This window comes from Cebus imitator, unplaced genomic scaffold (assembly GCF_001604975.1).
Source record: "Cebus imitator isolate Cc_AM_T3 unplaced genomic scaffold, Cebus_imitator-1.0 Scaffold9, whole genome shotgun sequence".
In the NCBI taxonomy this organism is placed as follows: Eukaryota; Metazoa; Chordata; class Mammalia; order Primates; family Cebidae; genus Cebus; species Cebus imitator.
Genome location: NW_016107324.1, coordinates 7,329,365 through 7,342,951, shown reverse-complemented (window position 1 = coordinate 7,342,951; position 13,587 = coordinate 7,329,365). Strand labels below are relative to the sequence as shown.

Below are 13,587 nucleotides of genomic sequence, written 5' to 3'. Positions count from 1 at the left end.
CATTCTGCTTCTTTTCTGGTTGCCTTTCACCAGACTCCCTCCTCTTACTTCCTCTCGAAGATTACAGCCCATGTAATCTTCCTAAAGCCTATCTCTGCATTTGTCACTCCCTCATTTAGAAAAGTATCTAGTGGCTTTCTGTTGAAAGCCCTACTTTTCAGGTACTATACAACCTTGTTGTATGAATCCATCTTATTTTCCCTCTGATTTCCTACATATACCTCTTTCACTGTTCAACCAAGTTGAACCACTGACTGCTCTCCAAATACATCCCTACTTTCCCACCTCCATGTCTTCACTTTGCCTTGGGTGTTGTCTTTCCATCTCAGCCTATGGAAACTGTACCCATTTCTTAAAACTCAAGTAAGATGCCTCTTCCGCAGTGAAACTGTCTCTAAACATCTCAAATTGAAGATGTGCCCTTTCTTCTTTGAACTCCCATAATCCTTTACTGGTATCACTTTGGTGTCATTTATTACAACCTTCTCTATATTACAGTAATTTGTGGGGACACCTTTGCTTTGCTTTCCTACTATACCTCCTCACGCAAGAATTATCTCTCATTCACATAATGTAGTGGAAAGAGCACTGACCTGGGAGTAAGGAGATGTGAATTTAGTCTGCTCTGCTGCTGATGAGCCCTGTGACCTTGGATAGCTTAACTCACCATGAAACAGAACTTTGTAGTCTAATGTATCAGATGAGTTCTGAGGCCAGGGTTAAAGGAACCAAGCTGAGAGGGACGTGGGAGGATTGATGGCCTTTCAAGGAGCCAGGATTGGCATTAGGTTAAAAAAAAATTAAGTTTGAATTATGCATTTCACCACTTCCCAATAAATGATTCATATATATAATAAATTATTCTCTGATGATATTGAGGGTAAAAATCCAATTTCTGGGGTTGTCTTTAAAGTACATGGGTTTTTCAGGTCTCTTGCCTTCTGTAATGTCATCCCCTCTAACTAGAGGAAGTTTTCAATCTCAAGACAGCCTCTGCTATTAAAATTTATTTGTAAATTTGTTGTTAAAAGTCTTAATGCATTTCCCTGTGGAACTGAAGGTACAAGTAATGGTAGGATACCATGATTAATATACAAAGCTATCTTCACAGCAATAACAACTATCAACAGAGCAAAAAGACAACCTACAGAATGGGAGAAAATTTTTGCAAACTATGCATCCAACAAAGGTCTAATACCCTCCATCTATAAAGAACTTAAACAAATGTACAAGAAAAAAACAATCCCATTAAAAAGTGGGTAAAGGACATGAACAGACATTTCTCAAAAGAAGGTATCTATGTGGCCAACTATTATATGAAAAAAGCTCAGCATCACTGATCATTAGAGCAATGCAAATCAAAACCACATACCATCTCACACCAGTCAGAATGGTTATTAAAATGTCAAAAAAAATAACAGATGCTGGTGAGATTGTAGAGAAAAAGGAATGCTTATATACTCTTAGTGGGAGTGTGAATTAGTTCAACCATTGTGGCAGACGGTGTGGCAATTCCTCAAAGATATAAAGACAGAAATACGATTCGACCCAGCAATCCCATTACTAGGTATATAATCAAAGGAATATGAATTGTTATATTATAAAGACACATGCATGTGAGTGTTCACTGCAGCACTATTCACAATAGCAAAGACACAGAATCAACTTAAATGACCATCAGTGACAGACTGGATAAAGCAAATGTGGTACATACATACCAAGGAAAGCTATGCAGCCATGAAAAAGAATGCAATCATGTCCTTTGGATGGAGCTGGAGGCCATTGTCCTTAGCAAACTAACGCAGGAACAGAAAACCAAATACTGCATGTTCTCATTTACAAGTGGGAGCCAAATGATGAATACCTATGGACATATAGAGGGGAACAACACACACTGGGGCCTATCAGAGGGTGGAGGGTGGAACAGGGGAGAGGATTAGGAAAAATAACTAATGGGTACCAGGCCTAATATCTGGGTGATGAAATAATCTGTACAACAAACCCCCATGACACAAGTTTACCTATGAACTTAAAATAAGTTTAAAAAAAAAAAACAAAACACTGTGTAAAGCAAACTACAATAGTGGAGTTTACCTGTTGGACTCCCATTTCAATACTGACACTTGCTACTTAGAAGCATCGAGGCCTGATAATGAGCCTCTCTTGGTGTCAGTTCCACAGGGTCATTGTGAGGTAATTGATGCAAGCTTCCTGCAATATACACAGAGCTCAACAAATCATAGCTATTATATTAATGGGAATGTGATGATGTGTTCCTATATTTCTAAACAAATGCTAATAAAATCTCATATTTCCATACCCCTCCACAAAAAAAAAAAAAAGACTAAGCTAGCTGGCCAATGCCATTTAGCCCCACGTGCCCCTGTGTCAAGGCAGAATCTGTCCTAATGTGGACATCCTTGATGTACAAGTGGCTCACAGCAACATATGGCTCACGTGGCCCACCCTCATCCCATGACTTGAGATCCTGATATAAAAGCCACAGAAATATTGTTTGGGTGGAAAGTGGTGTGAACTATCATTTTTAGATAAGCTGTGGATTTAAAAGAGGAGAAAGAAGGGGGCCGGGTGCAGTGGCTCATGCCTGTAATCCCAGCACTTTGGAAGGCCAAGGCAGAAGATCACGAGGTCAAGAGATTGAGACCATCTTGGCCAACATGGTGAAACCCTGTCTTTATTAAAAATACAAAAATTAGCTGCGCATGGTGGTGCATGTCTGTAGTCCCAGCTACTCAAGAGGCTAAGGCAAGAGAATCACTTGAACCCGGGAGGCAGAGGTTGCAGTGAGCTGAGATTGTGCCACTGCACTCCAGCCTGGGCGACAGAGTGAGACTCTGTCTAAAAAAAAAGGTGGGGGTGGGAAGAAGAAAATGAGAACATTTAGAAGCGGCTGGGGGCGAGAACTAGGGGAGGGACAGCAGAGAGTGGGGAGTTGGGGAGGGATAACATGGGGAGAAATGCCAGATATAGGTGATGGGGAGGAAGGCTGCAAACAACCTTGCCATGTATGTACCTATGCAACGATCTTACATGTTCTTCACGTGTACCCCAAAACCTAAAATGCAATAAAATATATATTTTTAAAAAAAGAATTACAGGAATCACTGAGCAGTTGTTTATTTTTCTATTTAATATTACCTCCTAATATCCATCCTGGGATCATGCACTTCATCCCACTGGCTCAAGGCTTCTCCGCCTCAGCACTTCTGACGTGCTGTGTTGTGGGAACTGCCCTGGGCCTTGCAGGCTGCTTAGCTGCATCCTGCCCTCTAGCCACTCAAGGCCAGGAGCACTCACCTCCCCTCCCAGTTATGACAATCTAAAATGTCTCCAGACATTACCGCATGTCCCTTGAGCGGCAAAATACTGCCCATTTGAGAAACACTGTGCTGACTGGACTCAGCAGAGGTTCCCAAATCTTCTCTGCTGCAGAATCACATAGGGAGTTTGCCAGAAATGCAGGTTTCTAGGCCCCGGCCTCAGATATTCTGGTCCAGTAAGTTCAAGATGGGGACTGGGAATCTGCATTTTTTTAACAAGCATTTTTAACTGATATAGGTGGCCCTCAGCAAACTTTTGTCAAAAACTATAATACAGAGTCAGTGAAGTAAATAAACATCTGTCCAAAATGCAGATGTTTTCCGCTATGCTGCCCTGGAAGAGCAGGGGCCTGACGAGCAGACAGGCAGCTTTAGAGAAGGCAGGTCTTTGCTGGTGAGCAGCACCAGGCAAGACTCAGGGAAGAAAGTTCTGCCAGGGTGGTGCTGCCGGCCAGGAGAAAGTATGCCAAAAGAATGTGGGGAAATGCCAAAACCAAGTTTAGTCTATCCTGAGTTTTTGGCCCAGAGCACCCCTAGACTATTGAAAGGCCATCCTCCTCCCTCCACTTGGGACCTACCATGAGACAGGCTCTGTGCTAAGCTTTTTACATACAGTTTGTTATTTTATCCTCTCCCTAACCAGATGAGAAGGCTTATCAAGTTTTAGTTTTTATTTCTCTGGGAAATTTCATGTCCCAAAGAACTGATGTACAAATTAACTTTTCACCCACAATCTCTTCTAGGAACAGCCTGTACTAATCCTGGAGTTGTACTACCCTTAAAAACTCTTTGCAACATTGTTAGAATAAGAAAACACTCCCTGCATTGAGAAGGCAGGATCTCTCTCTCTTGGGTCTCAAGCAGCCCCCAGTACTCTTTGTCCCTTTGCATAAAAGAAAGACATCCCAGTATGTTTACCCAGGAAGAGGACATTATCAGCTTCTTTCCCACATATTCTGAAGCGGAAAATGAAAGACAAAGGGGTTAGAAATGTCTTCACGATCCAATGCCATGGGCGGTGTGCAAACCTAGCCACCTTCAGGTGCAGACAGATGATGTAAGTGAGTGAAGCAGGGTAGGAGGGGGATGTGGGGAAGCATGTGTGCATCATTTATTTAGATCACTCTCCTGGTGATGGAACTGTCATATTGGGATCCACGGTTGGTTAGGTCCCTCCATAGGACAACACTGTATTGGCTTCAGGGTAACATAAACATGGAAACGAGAGGAACCCATGTTGGGGAAATGACCTGAAGGTCATTGGGGTTATAGAAAATGAATGAAATGGGGGCCAGTCCGTGCATTTGCTAACATGTCCTAGTCCAGCATGGACACACTGCCACCCACGGGGAGCTCCTTAATCAAAAGGTTGACACTGGCCAAGCCAGTGTTCTTTGGTCTCCTCGCCACTCTTCCATGCTCCCTTTTTTCTTCTCACTGCTATTTTAAGACAATTTTCCCATTAGAAAAAAAGTTTCTGTAATTATTTTTCTAAAAAGCATTTTAATCAGGTAGAGGCATTTGGTGTAGCACATTTGGTTCAGCGAGTGGGGGAAGGCGAAGCAAGGTGGGGTAGAATATAGAGAGCTGTACACAGAACTGGGGGCTCTTGTCTGGGCTCCACCACTGGCAGATGTGTGGTTTGGGGCAATTTACTTCACATGTCTGAGCCTTAGTTTCCTCAACTGCAGAATGAACTGTGCAGACTCCCTGACCTCTAACTGCAAGGTCTTCCTTGCAGTTAAGGGGTAGGGAAGCACTGGATCAATCAAGGGATATGTGAAGATCTAGAGAGAAGACCGAGGAACAGGTCAAACTTGCCAGGCTTTCTCTAAGTTCTAGCAGAATCTACTTCCACATCTACTCCAAGAAAGAAATAGGAAGGGAAATAGAATACCCTGAATGCCGAGTCATCAGTTTTAGCTTGAATTATTTCCTCCAATCCATATTACCTCCCTCTCAACCACCAATAACTTAGAAAACAGGGAAATTTACAGGGGCAGAAAGCCATGTCCCTTCGCTGTGGGTGCCTGAACCACCCAGGTCTGGCTTCATTATGTAAACCATAGAATTGTCTCTCCAGGAGTCTCCTGGAGTGACAAATCTCCCTCTTTCAAAGTTAGAGTTACCAGACTATGGGTGGCGAGGCCTTTTTCTCTTGGTTCTTTTGTCTAGAGGAAATAGAGATGGCTTAATTTCTGTTGTTCCTGCAGTCCTCCTGTTGGACACCAAGCCCAGCCAGACGTAGCTGGCCAGACACGTGAGCAATGCCATGTTCCCATAATCCCATCCACTATCACTCACCTCTTTTCACCCTGGCCTGCCCCCGAACTAGCCCACGCTTCACCCCTCCCTGGAATCCTACTCTTGGATGCTGTTCTACCACCCTCCATCTCTCTAAAACTAGTAAGTAAGTAAAACTGCCTCCACCCATGACTATATAACACCCGCCTTTCTGCGTTACTGGTGAAGCCAGCTCAGTGTTAGTAAGAGAGGGCTAAAATAAAAGTTAATGCATCCCTAAAGGACGTTCTTTCTCTTCTCTGCTAACATAAAGTGGATAAACATTATTTCCTCAAGGAAACTCTTTCTAACCAAAAGAGATCCTAGTAGTAAGGAGTTTCGGACAGGTAGGAAAGAAGACCTGGAGTCTCAGGATTTTAAACAGCATTTTGTTCAAACTTCTTCTTTTTTTTTCTTTTTTTGAGACAGAGTCTCACTCTGTCACCAGGCTGGAGTGTAGTGGCATGATCTCAGCTCACTGCAACCACCACTTCCCAGGTTCAAATGATCCTCCCATCTCAGCCTCCCAAGTAGCTGGGACTACAGGTGCATGCAACCATGCCTGGCTGATTTTTGTGTTTTTACAAAATTTAGATGGGGTTTCATTATGTTGGCCAGGCTGGTCTAGAACTCCTGACCTCAAATGATCCACCTGCCTCAGCCTCCCTAAGTACTAGTATTACAGGCATGAGCCACTGTGCCTGGCAGAAATTTCTTTTAAATATGAGAAAATGAGGCCCAAAGAGGTTAAGTGACTCACTCAAGGTCACACAGCTTAGTGTCATTACTTTAATACATTCCTTTAATAAAGGAGCCTCCAAACTCCTTTAATACAAGTTTTCAAACTCCTAGACCTGTACTCTCCTATGGAAAAGCTACTTGAGGTAGACATCTAGTCTAGACAATAGATGATTGAAAATATTAGTTTACTGGCTCAGTGATAAGATACCTTAGGAGAAGATGGATGGTAAGAGTATACTGTGAGATTTACAAAGGAAGTAAAGAAATTTTTTCAATACCAATTTATATTTGCACACAAAGCTGATGAGCTTGATACCCAAGAAGTCCTGTGTGAGCAAACACATTGCAATAAATGTTCTTGGGGACTGTTATGGGTTGAATTATGTCCACCAAAAAAGATATGCCAAGCCAACCCTCAGAACTTCTGAGTGTGACCTTTTTTAGAAATAGGGTCTTTTCAAATGTAATCACGTGAAGATGAGATTATACTAGGTAAGAGTGAGCCCTAATCCAAGACTGATGCTCTTATAAAAAAGAGGGAGCTTTGGCAATGGACACACAGAGAGAATGCATCTGAAGACAGAAGCAGGGATTGGAGTGCTGCATCTACAAGCCAAGCAGCACCAAGAATTGCTGGCAACCACCAAAAGCTAGAAGGGACCAGGAAAAGCTCTAGGATTCCTCCCCTAGGGCTTTTAGAGACAGCATGACTTGGTTGATATCTCGATTTCAGATGTCTAGCCTCAAGAACTGTGAGAGAACTGATTTCTACAGTAGTAAGCCACCCAGTCTGTGGTACTTCTTTCAGCAGCCCTAGGAAACGAATACTATCTGGGAAACAGTTGTCTGGGCTGAAGTGAAGAGACTGAAATCATGCAAATGCATATGACAAGGCAAGTTCCACGGGCTGGTCCTACGATGAGGCTGCCCTGCACTGTGCGGTCTTTCATACGCTACTCCATTCCCATACTGCAAAGACTGCCTGTCTTACTTGGAGGCAAGTGAGAGGTCGGGAAGAGGAGGAGCATTGGAGTGAGACACACCTGGATAGGAATCCTCAGTCTGTGGCTTACTGGTTGTGCAGTATCCTGTGGATCACCAACACTCGGGCTCAGCGTCCTCGCCTGGAGAACACAGCCTTCCTCTGGAGGTTGTGGTGAGGGCCACTGCAGTTAACTGCGAAAGCTCATCAGGGTTGGTTTCTTTGCCTCTGCTTGATTAAGTCTTTGAGCCAAGTTGAGAGTTGGAAAGGAAACTAACATTTTAAACACCTCCCGTGTGAGAATGGAATCCTGGAGTCATTAAATGCTGGTGCTGTGAGGGGCTTTCAAGGCCATACAGGCCAATTCCTCATTTTAAAGAGGAGAACGGTGTCACGTTGTGGATTTTCCACATTCCACACTATGTTGGGCACCTGGGAGACCCTTAACTGAATGTCTGCTGATGGATGAACGCACTTGGAAAGGCCTCTAAAGAAAGACTTAGTCTTACGGGGAGAATGAAGTCACACTTGACGCCATTTAATGCGCTTTGCATACCTCACTACTTTGCCCAGAGTGGGATCTCACCGTCCTATTCCTGTCTCAATATCTTTCAAAGAATGGTTTGCTAGGCCCCCTTCCCTGAGAAACCTTCAGGGGGTCCAAAGTCTGAGCTTAAATGAAAGTTACTCAAAAACAGGCGCTCAGGATTCATCAAGTATTTTCAGCTGTGTAATTGATTCTACGCCATAAGACCAAATAAAGAGGCATTTTTAAAAAACAGAATGTTTAACCCACCGTCAACTCTAGCATAGCACAGATGGAAAATATAGTCCCTATTGTAAAGAGAAAAGACACAAGAAAATGAAATAAAGAGTAGCTATAACAATCCCATTTTTTTACCCAGAAGAAAGGCCTTCCATTCCCACCCAAGCTCCTGCCTTTTTCAGTTACCCCACTTTATTGCTCTCCATAGCCCTTATTACCATCTGAAATAGTATATTTTTTCATGTATTCAGTTTAACCTATCTCTACTCACTAGAATATTTCACAATGGTTCAGACGTGGTCTCTTGTTTACTGATGCTTAGAACTGATTCGTTTTGTTCATGGATGCCCAATGCCTAGAACAGTTCCTGCTGCATAATTGATTCATAATACATACTTGTTGAATAAATGGATGAATGGATTAGCAAATAAGTTGTGGCAGGGAGGGAGCAGTCACGTGATATGGATAAGAAGATAGAATATGGGGTGGTTTTTTTCCTGTAAAATTTGCCCCTAAATCCACTAGACCTGTGTCAACTAGCCATTAAGATCATCTCTCTCTCAGTTCTCTCCTCTGAATCCATTATTACCGGGCAAGGTTTGATTTAAATTTTCTTTTGCGCTTTTTCCTACAGATGAGTATACAGGGCTCACAACTTTGGTCCATTTGGTATGGTATCTTTTACTTAAATTAATAGCTTGGCATTTTATTTTTAACAATTGGTTCCCATCTCAAAAGAATTCTGAGGAACGGGATAGAAACCTGTAGTGAAGACAAATAAGAAAGGCACACAGGAGGTTTGCGCTCCAGATCTCACTCTGCTTTTAACTCACTTGCCTGGCCTTTAAAAAACTACTTATCTGGGTTTGGTTTCGCCATAAAGGAATTGACCTTGATAACTTCTGGGTCTCTTCCATCTTTCAAAGTTAGGATTCTATAAAAATTAATAAAGTAAGCTCTTTCATGTATTTTGACCTCATAAGAGATGTCATTAGCTTGTATTATATGTCACAGATATTGGCAATCTTGTGAGGTTCATTTGGGTCATGGGGTCGGCACTTTTTCTGGGGTCAGTGATTATCGCCATGAAAAGACAGATGGTGCCCTCATTAAAAATCTAAAACACCAGAGGAGGCACTCCCTAGGGAAACTGGAGATCACACAGCAACTCTTTTCACATTTAAAATTGTACAGGTGTGTAGGTATGGGGAGGTTGCAGGAAGCACAAGAGGAAAGGAAAGGTGAGGCAGAGGCTGGAGGATGTGCAGATGATGGTAAGGCCCGCGCAGAGAGCCCAGGGTTGGAGAGTCACTCATTTTCCCTTGAGGGCCTGGCACACACCTAATCTTGACAAATGAGAATATGCCCATGAACTTTGACTAGATACATGAAAATATTTTCATTATGCACCATCCACTGTGGAGGAGGCAGGAGCTGCATGTTCCAGACATTTATCTGCTTTAGAGGTTTTAGTTATCCATTTGCCAGGACTGCCCAAGTCTGCTCTCTCTCTAACTATTCTGATGTTTATTATTTGGGCTTCCTTGAGATCCTGTCTGTTTATAATACAGTTATTGGGCCAGCTCTCTAATTTACGCCTTCAGATCAGACCTCTCACCTGAGTGCTAGTCTTATATGACTTGTCTGCCTACCTATCAGCATTATTTAGAGATCATTACATTAAGTTTAATATGTCAAAAACAAACTTAGAGTCCACTTCCTAATTTACTGTTTCAGTCATTGGCATCACTGATGTCATTCTGAGACTTCAACTTGAAAGGTTTTTTTCACTCTTTACAGCCCTTCATCAATAATCATTCATGACTCTGATAACAACGGGAACACACTAATCAATCTACCCACTGCTCAATATATGTTCACTATTCTATTATTTGTATTATGATATGAAATGATCTGATTAATCTCCCAGGGTTGTTGAGGCTTCTCTCATTCTTCTTTCACAGAATGCCTTACCATTCACCTCCTTTCTCTCCTCTCCATCTTAATCCATGTTCTCATCCCCTCATACCTAAACTCTCAGAGTACCATTCTTACTGGACTCCAAGTCTCTAATTTTTTTCCTGCTTTAATCCATGTCAAATAAATCAACCGTCTGCCCTTTTAAAAATTACTTTCAGCAAGTCCTGTCCTACAAACCCAGGAGGATTCTCATTTACCAATCAGAGTATTTTCAATCTCCTCATTTGGCATTTAAGAGTTTGGTCAATGACTCCCTTCTCCCAAGCTACCTGTGATCTCTATTTGTCTTTATTCAACTCATACTTGTTTGAGTGCTACTTGCCAACTCCTCCCTCAGTCACCCACTGCTACCCAGCATTCCCCTTCCTATTCAATGAGGCCCAGCTGTGCGATGCTCCCTTGCAACCACCACCGTGACTCTGCTTCTATTCTTGGCCTACCAGGAATCTCCTCCTTTCTGCCAACCCAGATCTGATATTTCTTCCAAGATTCATCTTTTCCCAAGGGTGCCCCGTGTGAATGAATCCCAGACCATATAATCTTTCCCTTTTTCTGAATTGCCTCAGCATTCTCATATTAGTATCTATTGCTAAGTATTATTCTCTTAGTATTTCACATGTATTCGTTGATGCCCCTCATTGAAATGTGAGCACCAAAAGGGCACAGGCCAAATCTTCATTTGCCCAAATCTTGACCGAGCAAGGACAGATGCAAGACCAGTAAGGACCTTGATTTCGCACATAGCCCATAGACGAGGCCTAATTGCTGCAGCGTAGGCAGTAAAGGCAATAAATGTGCACCGGAGAGCTAAGACTAGCTACTAGTGCAAGGTTAGATACTCGGACATGTTTTGAGAAGTGTTTGTTAAATTCTGAAATAAATTTTTAAAGAATAATTCAAGTCCCTTACACACTATGTGTTTCTCTGGCACAGAAATCTTTGCTGTATTCATCCAAAATACAAAGGCCAGTATAACCTACCAGGTCTCAATCACTGATCAGAATGGAAATCCTTGACTCTTTTTGGCCAGAATACTGGGTCCAGTGGGGACAAACTGGTGCCATCAGCTGACTCTATCAAAACTTGCCTCTACACCTGCCAAGTACCTACAAGTTCACGACCTACAAGTTAGCACCAGTTCGTGTCCTTGAACCAAAGGCTACCTGACTCTAGTACAAATCAGATAGTTGTAGGGCCATTTGTAAACCAAGCTCCCTTCCTCCTTGGTCCAGTTATATAATGTCCTGTCCACAGAACCCAGCAGGCAGGTTAACATTAGGCCCCTTGAAGAGAGCAGAGGAGATGCCCCCTTCCACAGAAATTTTTAGAAAGAATGCAGAGAGGAAAATGGACTTACCCTCACACAGTAGTTCATGCCCATCCCCAACAGGTGCTGTAGAAAGTGCCTGTCCTGCCTGCTCCTAAGAGGTGGCTCCCTAGGGCGAGGAAGTGGGCACGAATCAGGGGTTAAGACGGTTGCCCTGTGGCCCACCAGGTCCGGCTGCGGTGGAGGTGCAGTCCCGGACCCACTTAGACTGGTTTCTGGGGATGACGGGCTGCTGGAACCTGGGTCCCGGCTTTCCTGGAGCTTCAGCCGAGGCACCTCTTTGGTACCCAGGCAAAAGTTTTTCAGACTCAGCAAAGTGGCCGGGTTGGCCAGCTTCATGCTCGCCATGCGGGGGATCAAGGTGCACAGTGGGGTGGGGCTCTCCTGCGACGGCAAGGTAGCATCTTCGGCCGGCAGGTGAGGTGCCAGGGTGGGATGGGGAGGCTGCGGGGAGCCCTTGTTCCCGACCGAGCCTCCGGGGCTACCTTCATCCAAGGACGTGATCGACTCGTTCCGAAAGCGGCTGTACTTGGCCCTGTGCAGCATCCCGGGGTGCCCGAAGAGTCCTACATACAGCACGAGTCCTGCCAGGCTGTCCTGGCCGCTTTCTCGCATAGCCTTGGCAGTGCTGAAACAGGATACTGTTGCATAAATCGCGTCGTCTTCTGGTAGATAAACGGTGCAGACATCAAATACTTCAAAGCCGGATGCAACTCGCAGCAGCTACCTCTCCAACTCTGCTCTCGCGCTCGCCCACCTCGGCTCCCGGCCCCTTAAGGGTGACAGCCCAGGGGGGAAACGCCTCCTCTGCTCTGATTTCAGTCCCTCCCTGGCCCAGGCAGAGGCACCAGTGTTCTCGCCTTGGAATTCTCGTTCGGAGAGCCTAGACTCGGGCTTCTGGCGGCGGGGGTCGCTCACGGCCAACTCTGAGGCACAGAGCCCGGCCCAGCACCCGCCTGGGGGGGCCGCTGCATCACTGGCCTTGCAGGAGCCGAGTAGAAATATTTGGCACCCCCACTCCCACCCTCACCCTAGCTTCCTCTTCTACACACAGGAACTTTCAAACCTGCTCCCTTCGGCTCCCACAGGGCGGGGCAAATGACTGGCCTATTAACCCTTTATTTGTTCCAGTGATTGTTCATTTAAAAAGGAAAAAAAAAAAAAAAAAAAAAAAAAAAGTATGAGCCAAAGGCCTTTCTGCCTGGGTTCGTTGATTCCAAAGGCTGCCCTCTCTTGGAAGATCTGGTCTTGCATCCCGTTCTGGGACACCAGCCAGGAGTACTACTGACGGGCGCTGCTCCGCATTGTTTCACTGACTTGTGATGGGTCCTGTTCTTCAGATCCCCTCCCCGCCTGCCCACCCTCGCTCAGAGCTTCCCTCCCTCCTGGACTCCTCTCGGAGCTTTTTTCAGAAGCCCATTTGCAGCCGAAAGCTGAGATGTGCAGGATACGCAGCGTGTTGAAATTTTTATGAATGAACTTTGCCGACTGAATTTCCGTGTGTGTGCAAGCTAATAAATCTGTGAATGAAGCTGAGAATAGCTGTAATTGACTGACGGTCTCAGAGGTGCTTGGTTTTTATCCAATCAGGAGGCAGCTTGATGACTCATACACCATAAATATACTAAACTAGTAGCCCAGAGAAATCAAGCTAGTGGGAGACGAGGGACATATTTTATTTTGTGATGTCTGATGAATGAGTTAAAAGGAAAGGCAATCTTTACTACAGATCATTAGCCGGGGAGCAGCAGGTTAAAAGATCTATTTTTTCTTGTTGAGATGGCCAGGAGAGCAGAGCAGAAAAGCTAAAAATTAGACTCATTGTTCCAGTGATTTTAGGACAAATGGTTCACAACTCCTGTGGGAAGCCATGATGCATTTTTCTTAGAAACATAGTTCTTTTTTTATTGATTGTTGGTTCCATCTTCCGTCTGGTGCAACTTCCTGTACCTATCAAATGCATCCTGAAGACATGACAACTGCAAAGGCTTAGCACACAGGAAGCCAAAACCAGAGCTGGGAAGAGGAAATGCAGGTTCTTCAGGAATGGAGAAGAGGAAACTGCTGAAACACTGGAGGTGTGGGGGTATCAGGGTGGGGTGGAAATCGCACATAGGAAGAGAACTCTCAGCTAAAGACAGCACTACTCCGTGGCTCAAGGCTCTGA

General features: G+C 44.3%; 1 protein-coding gene across 1 annotated transcript in view; it reads right to left on the bottom strand.

Annotated features, from left to right (window-relative positions):
• The window catches only part of SHC4 (SHC adaptor protein 4), a 137,336-nt gene extending 124,388 nt beyond the window's left edge, over positions 1-12,948 (bottom strand). Inside the window, exon 1 of the mRNA XM_017544987.2 lies at positions 11,451-12,948. Within this exon, the coding sequence (XP_017400476.1) occupies positions 11,451-12,035 (585 nt within the window). The 5' untranslated portion in view covers positions 12,036-12,948. The remainder of the gene's footprint in view (positions 1-11,450) is intronic.
• Between the last annotated feature and the right edge of the window lie 639 nt (positions 12,949-13,587).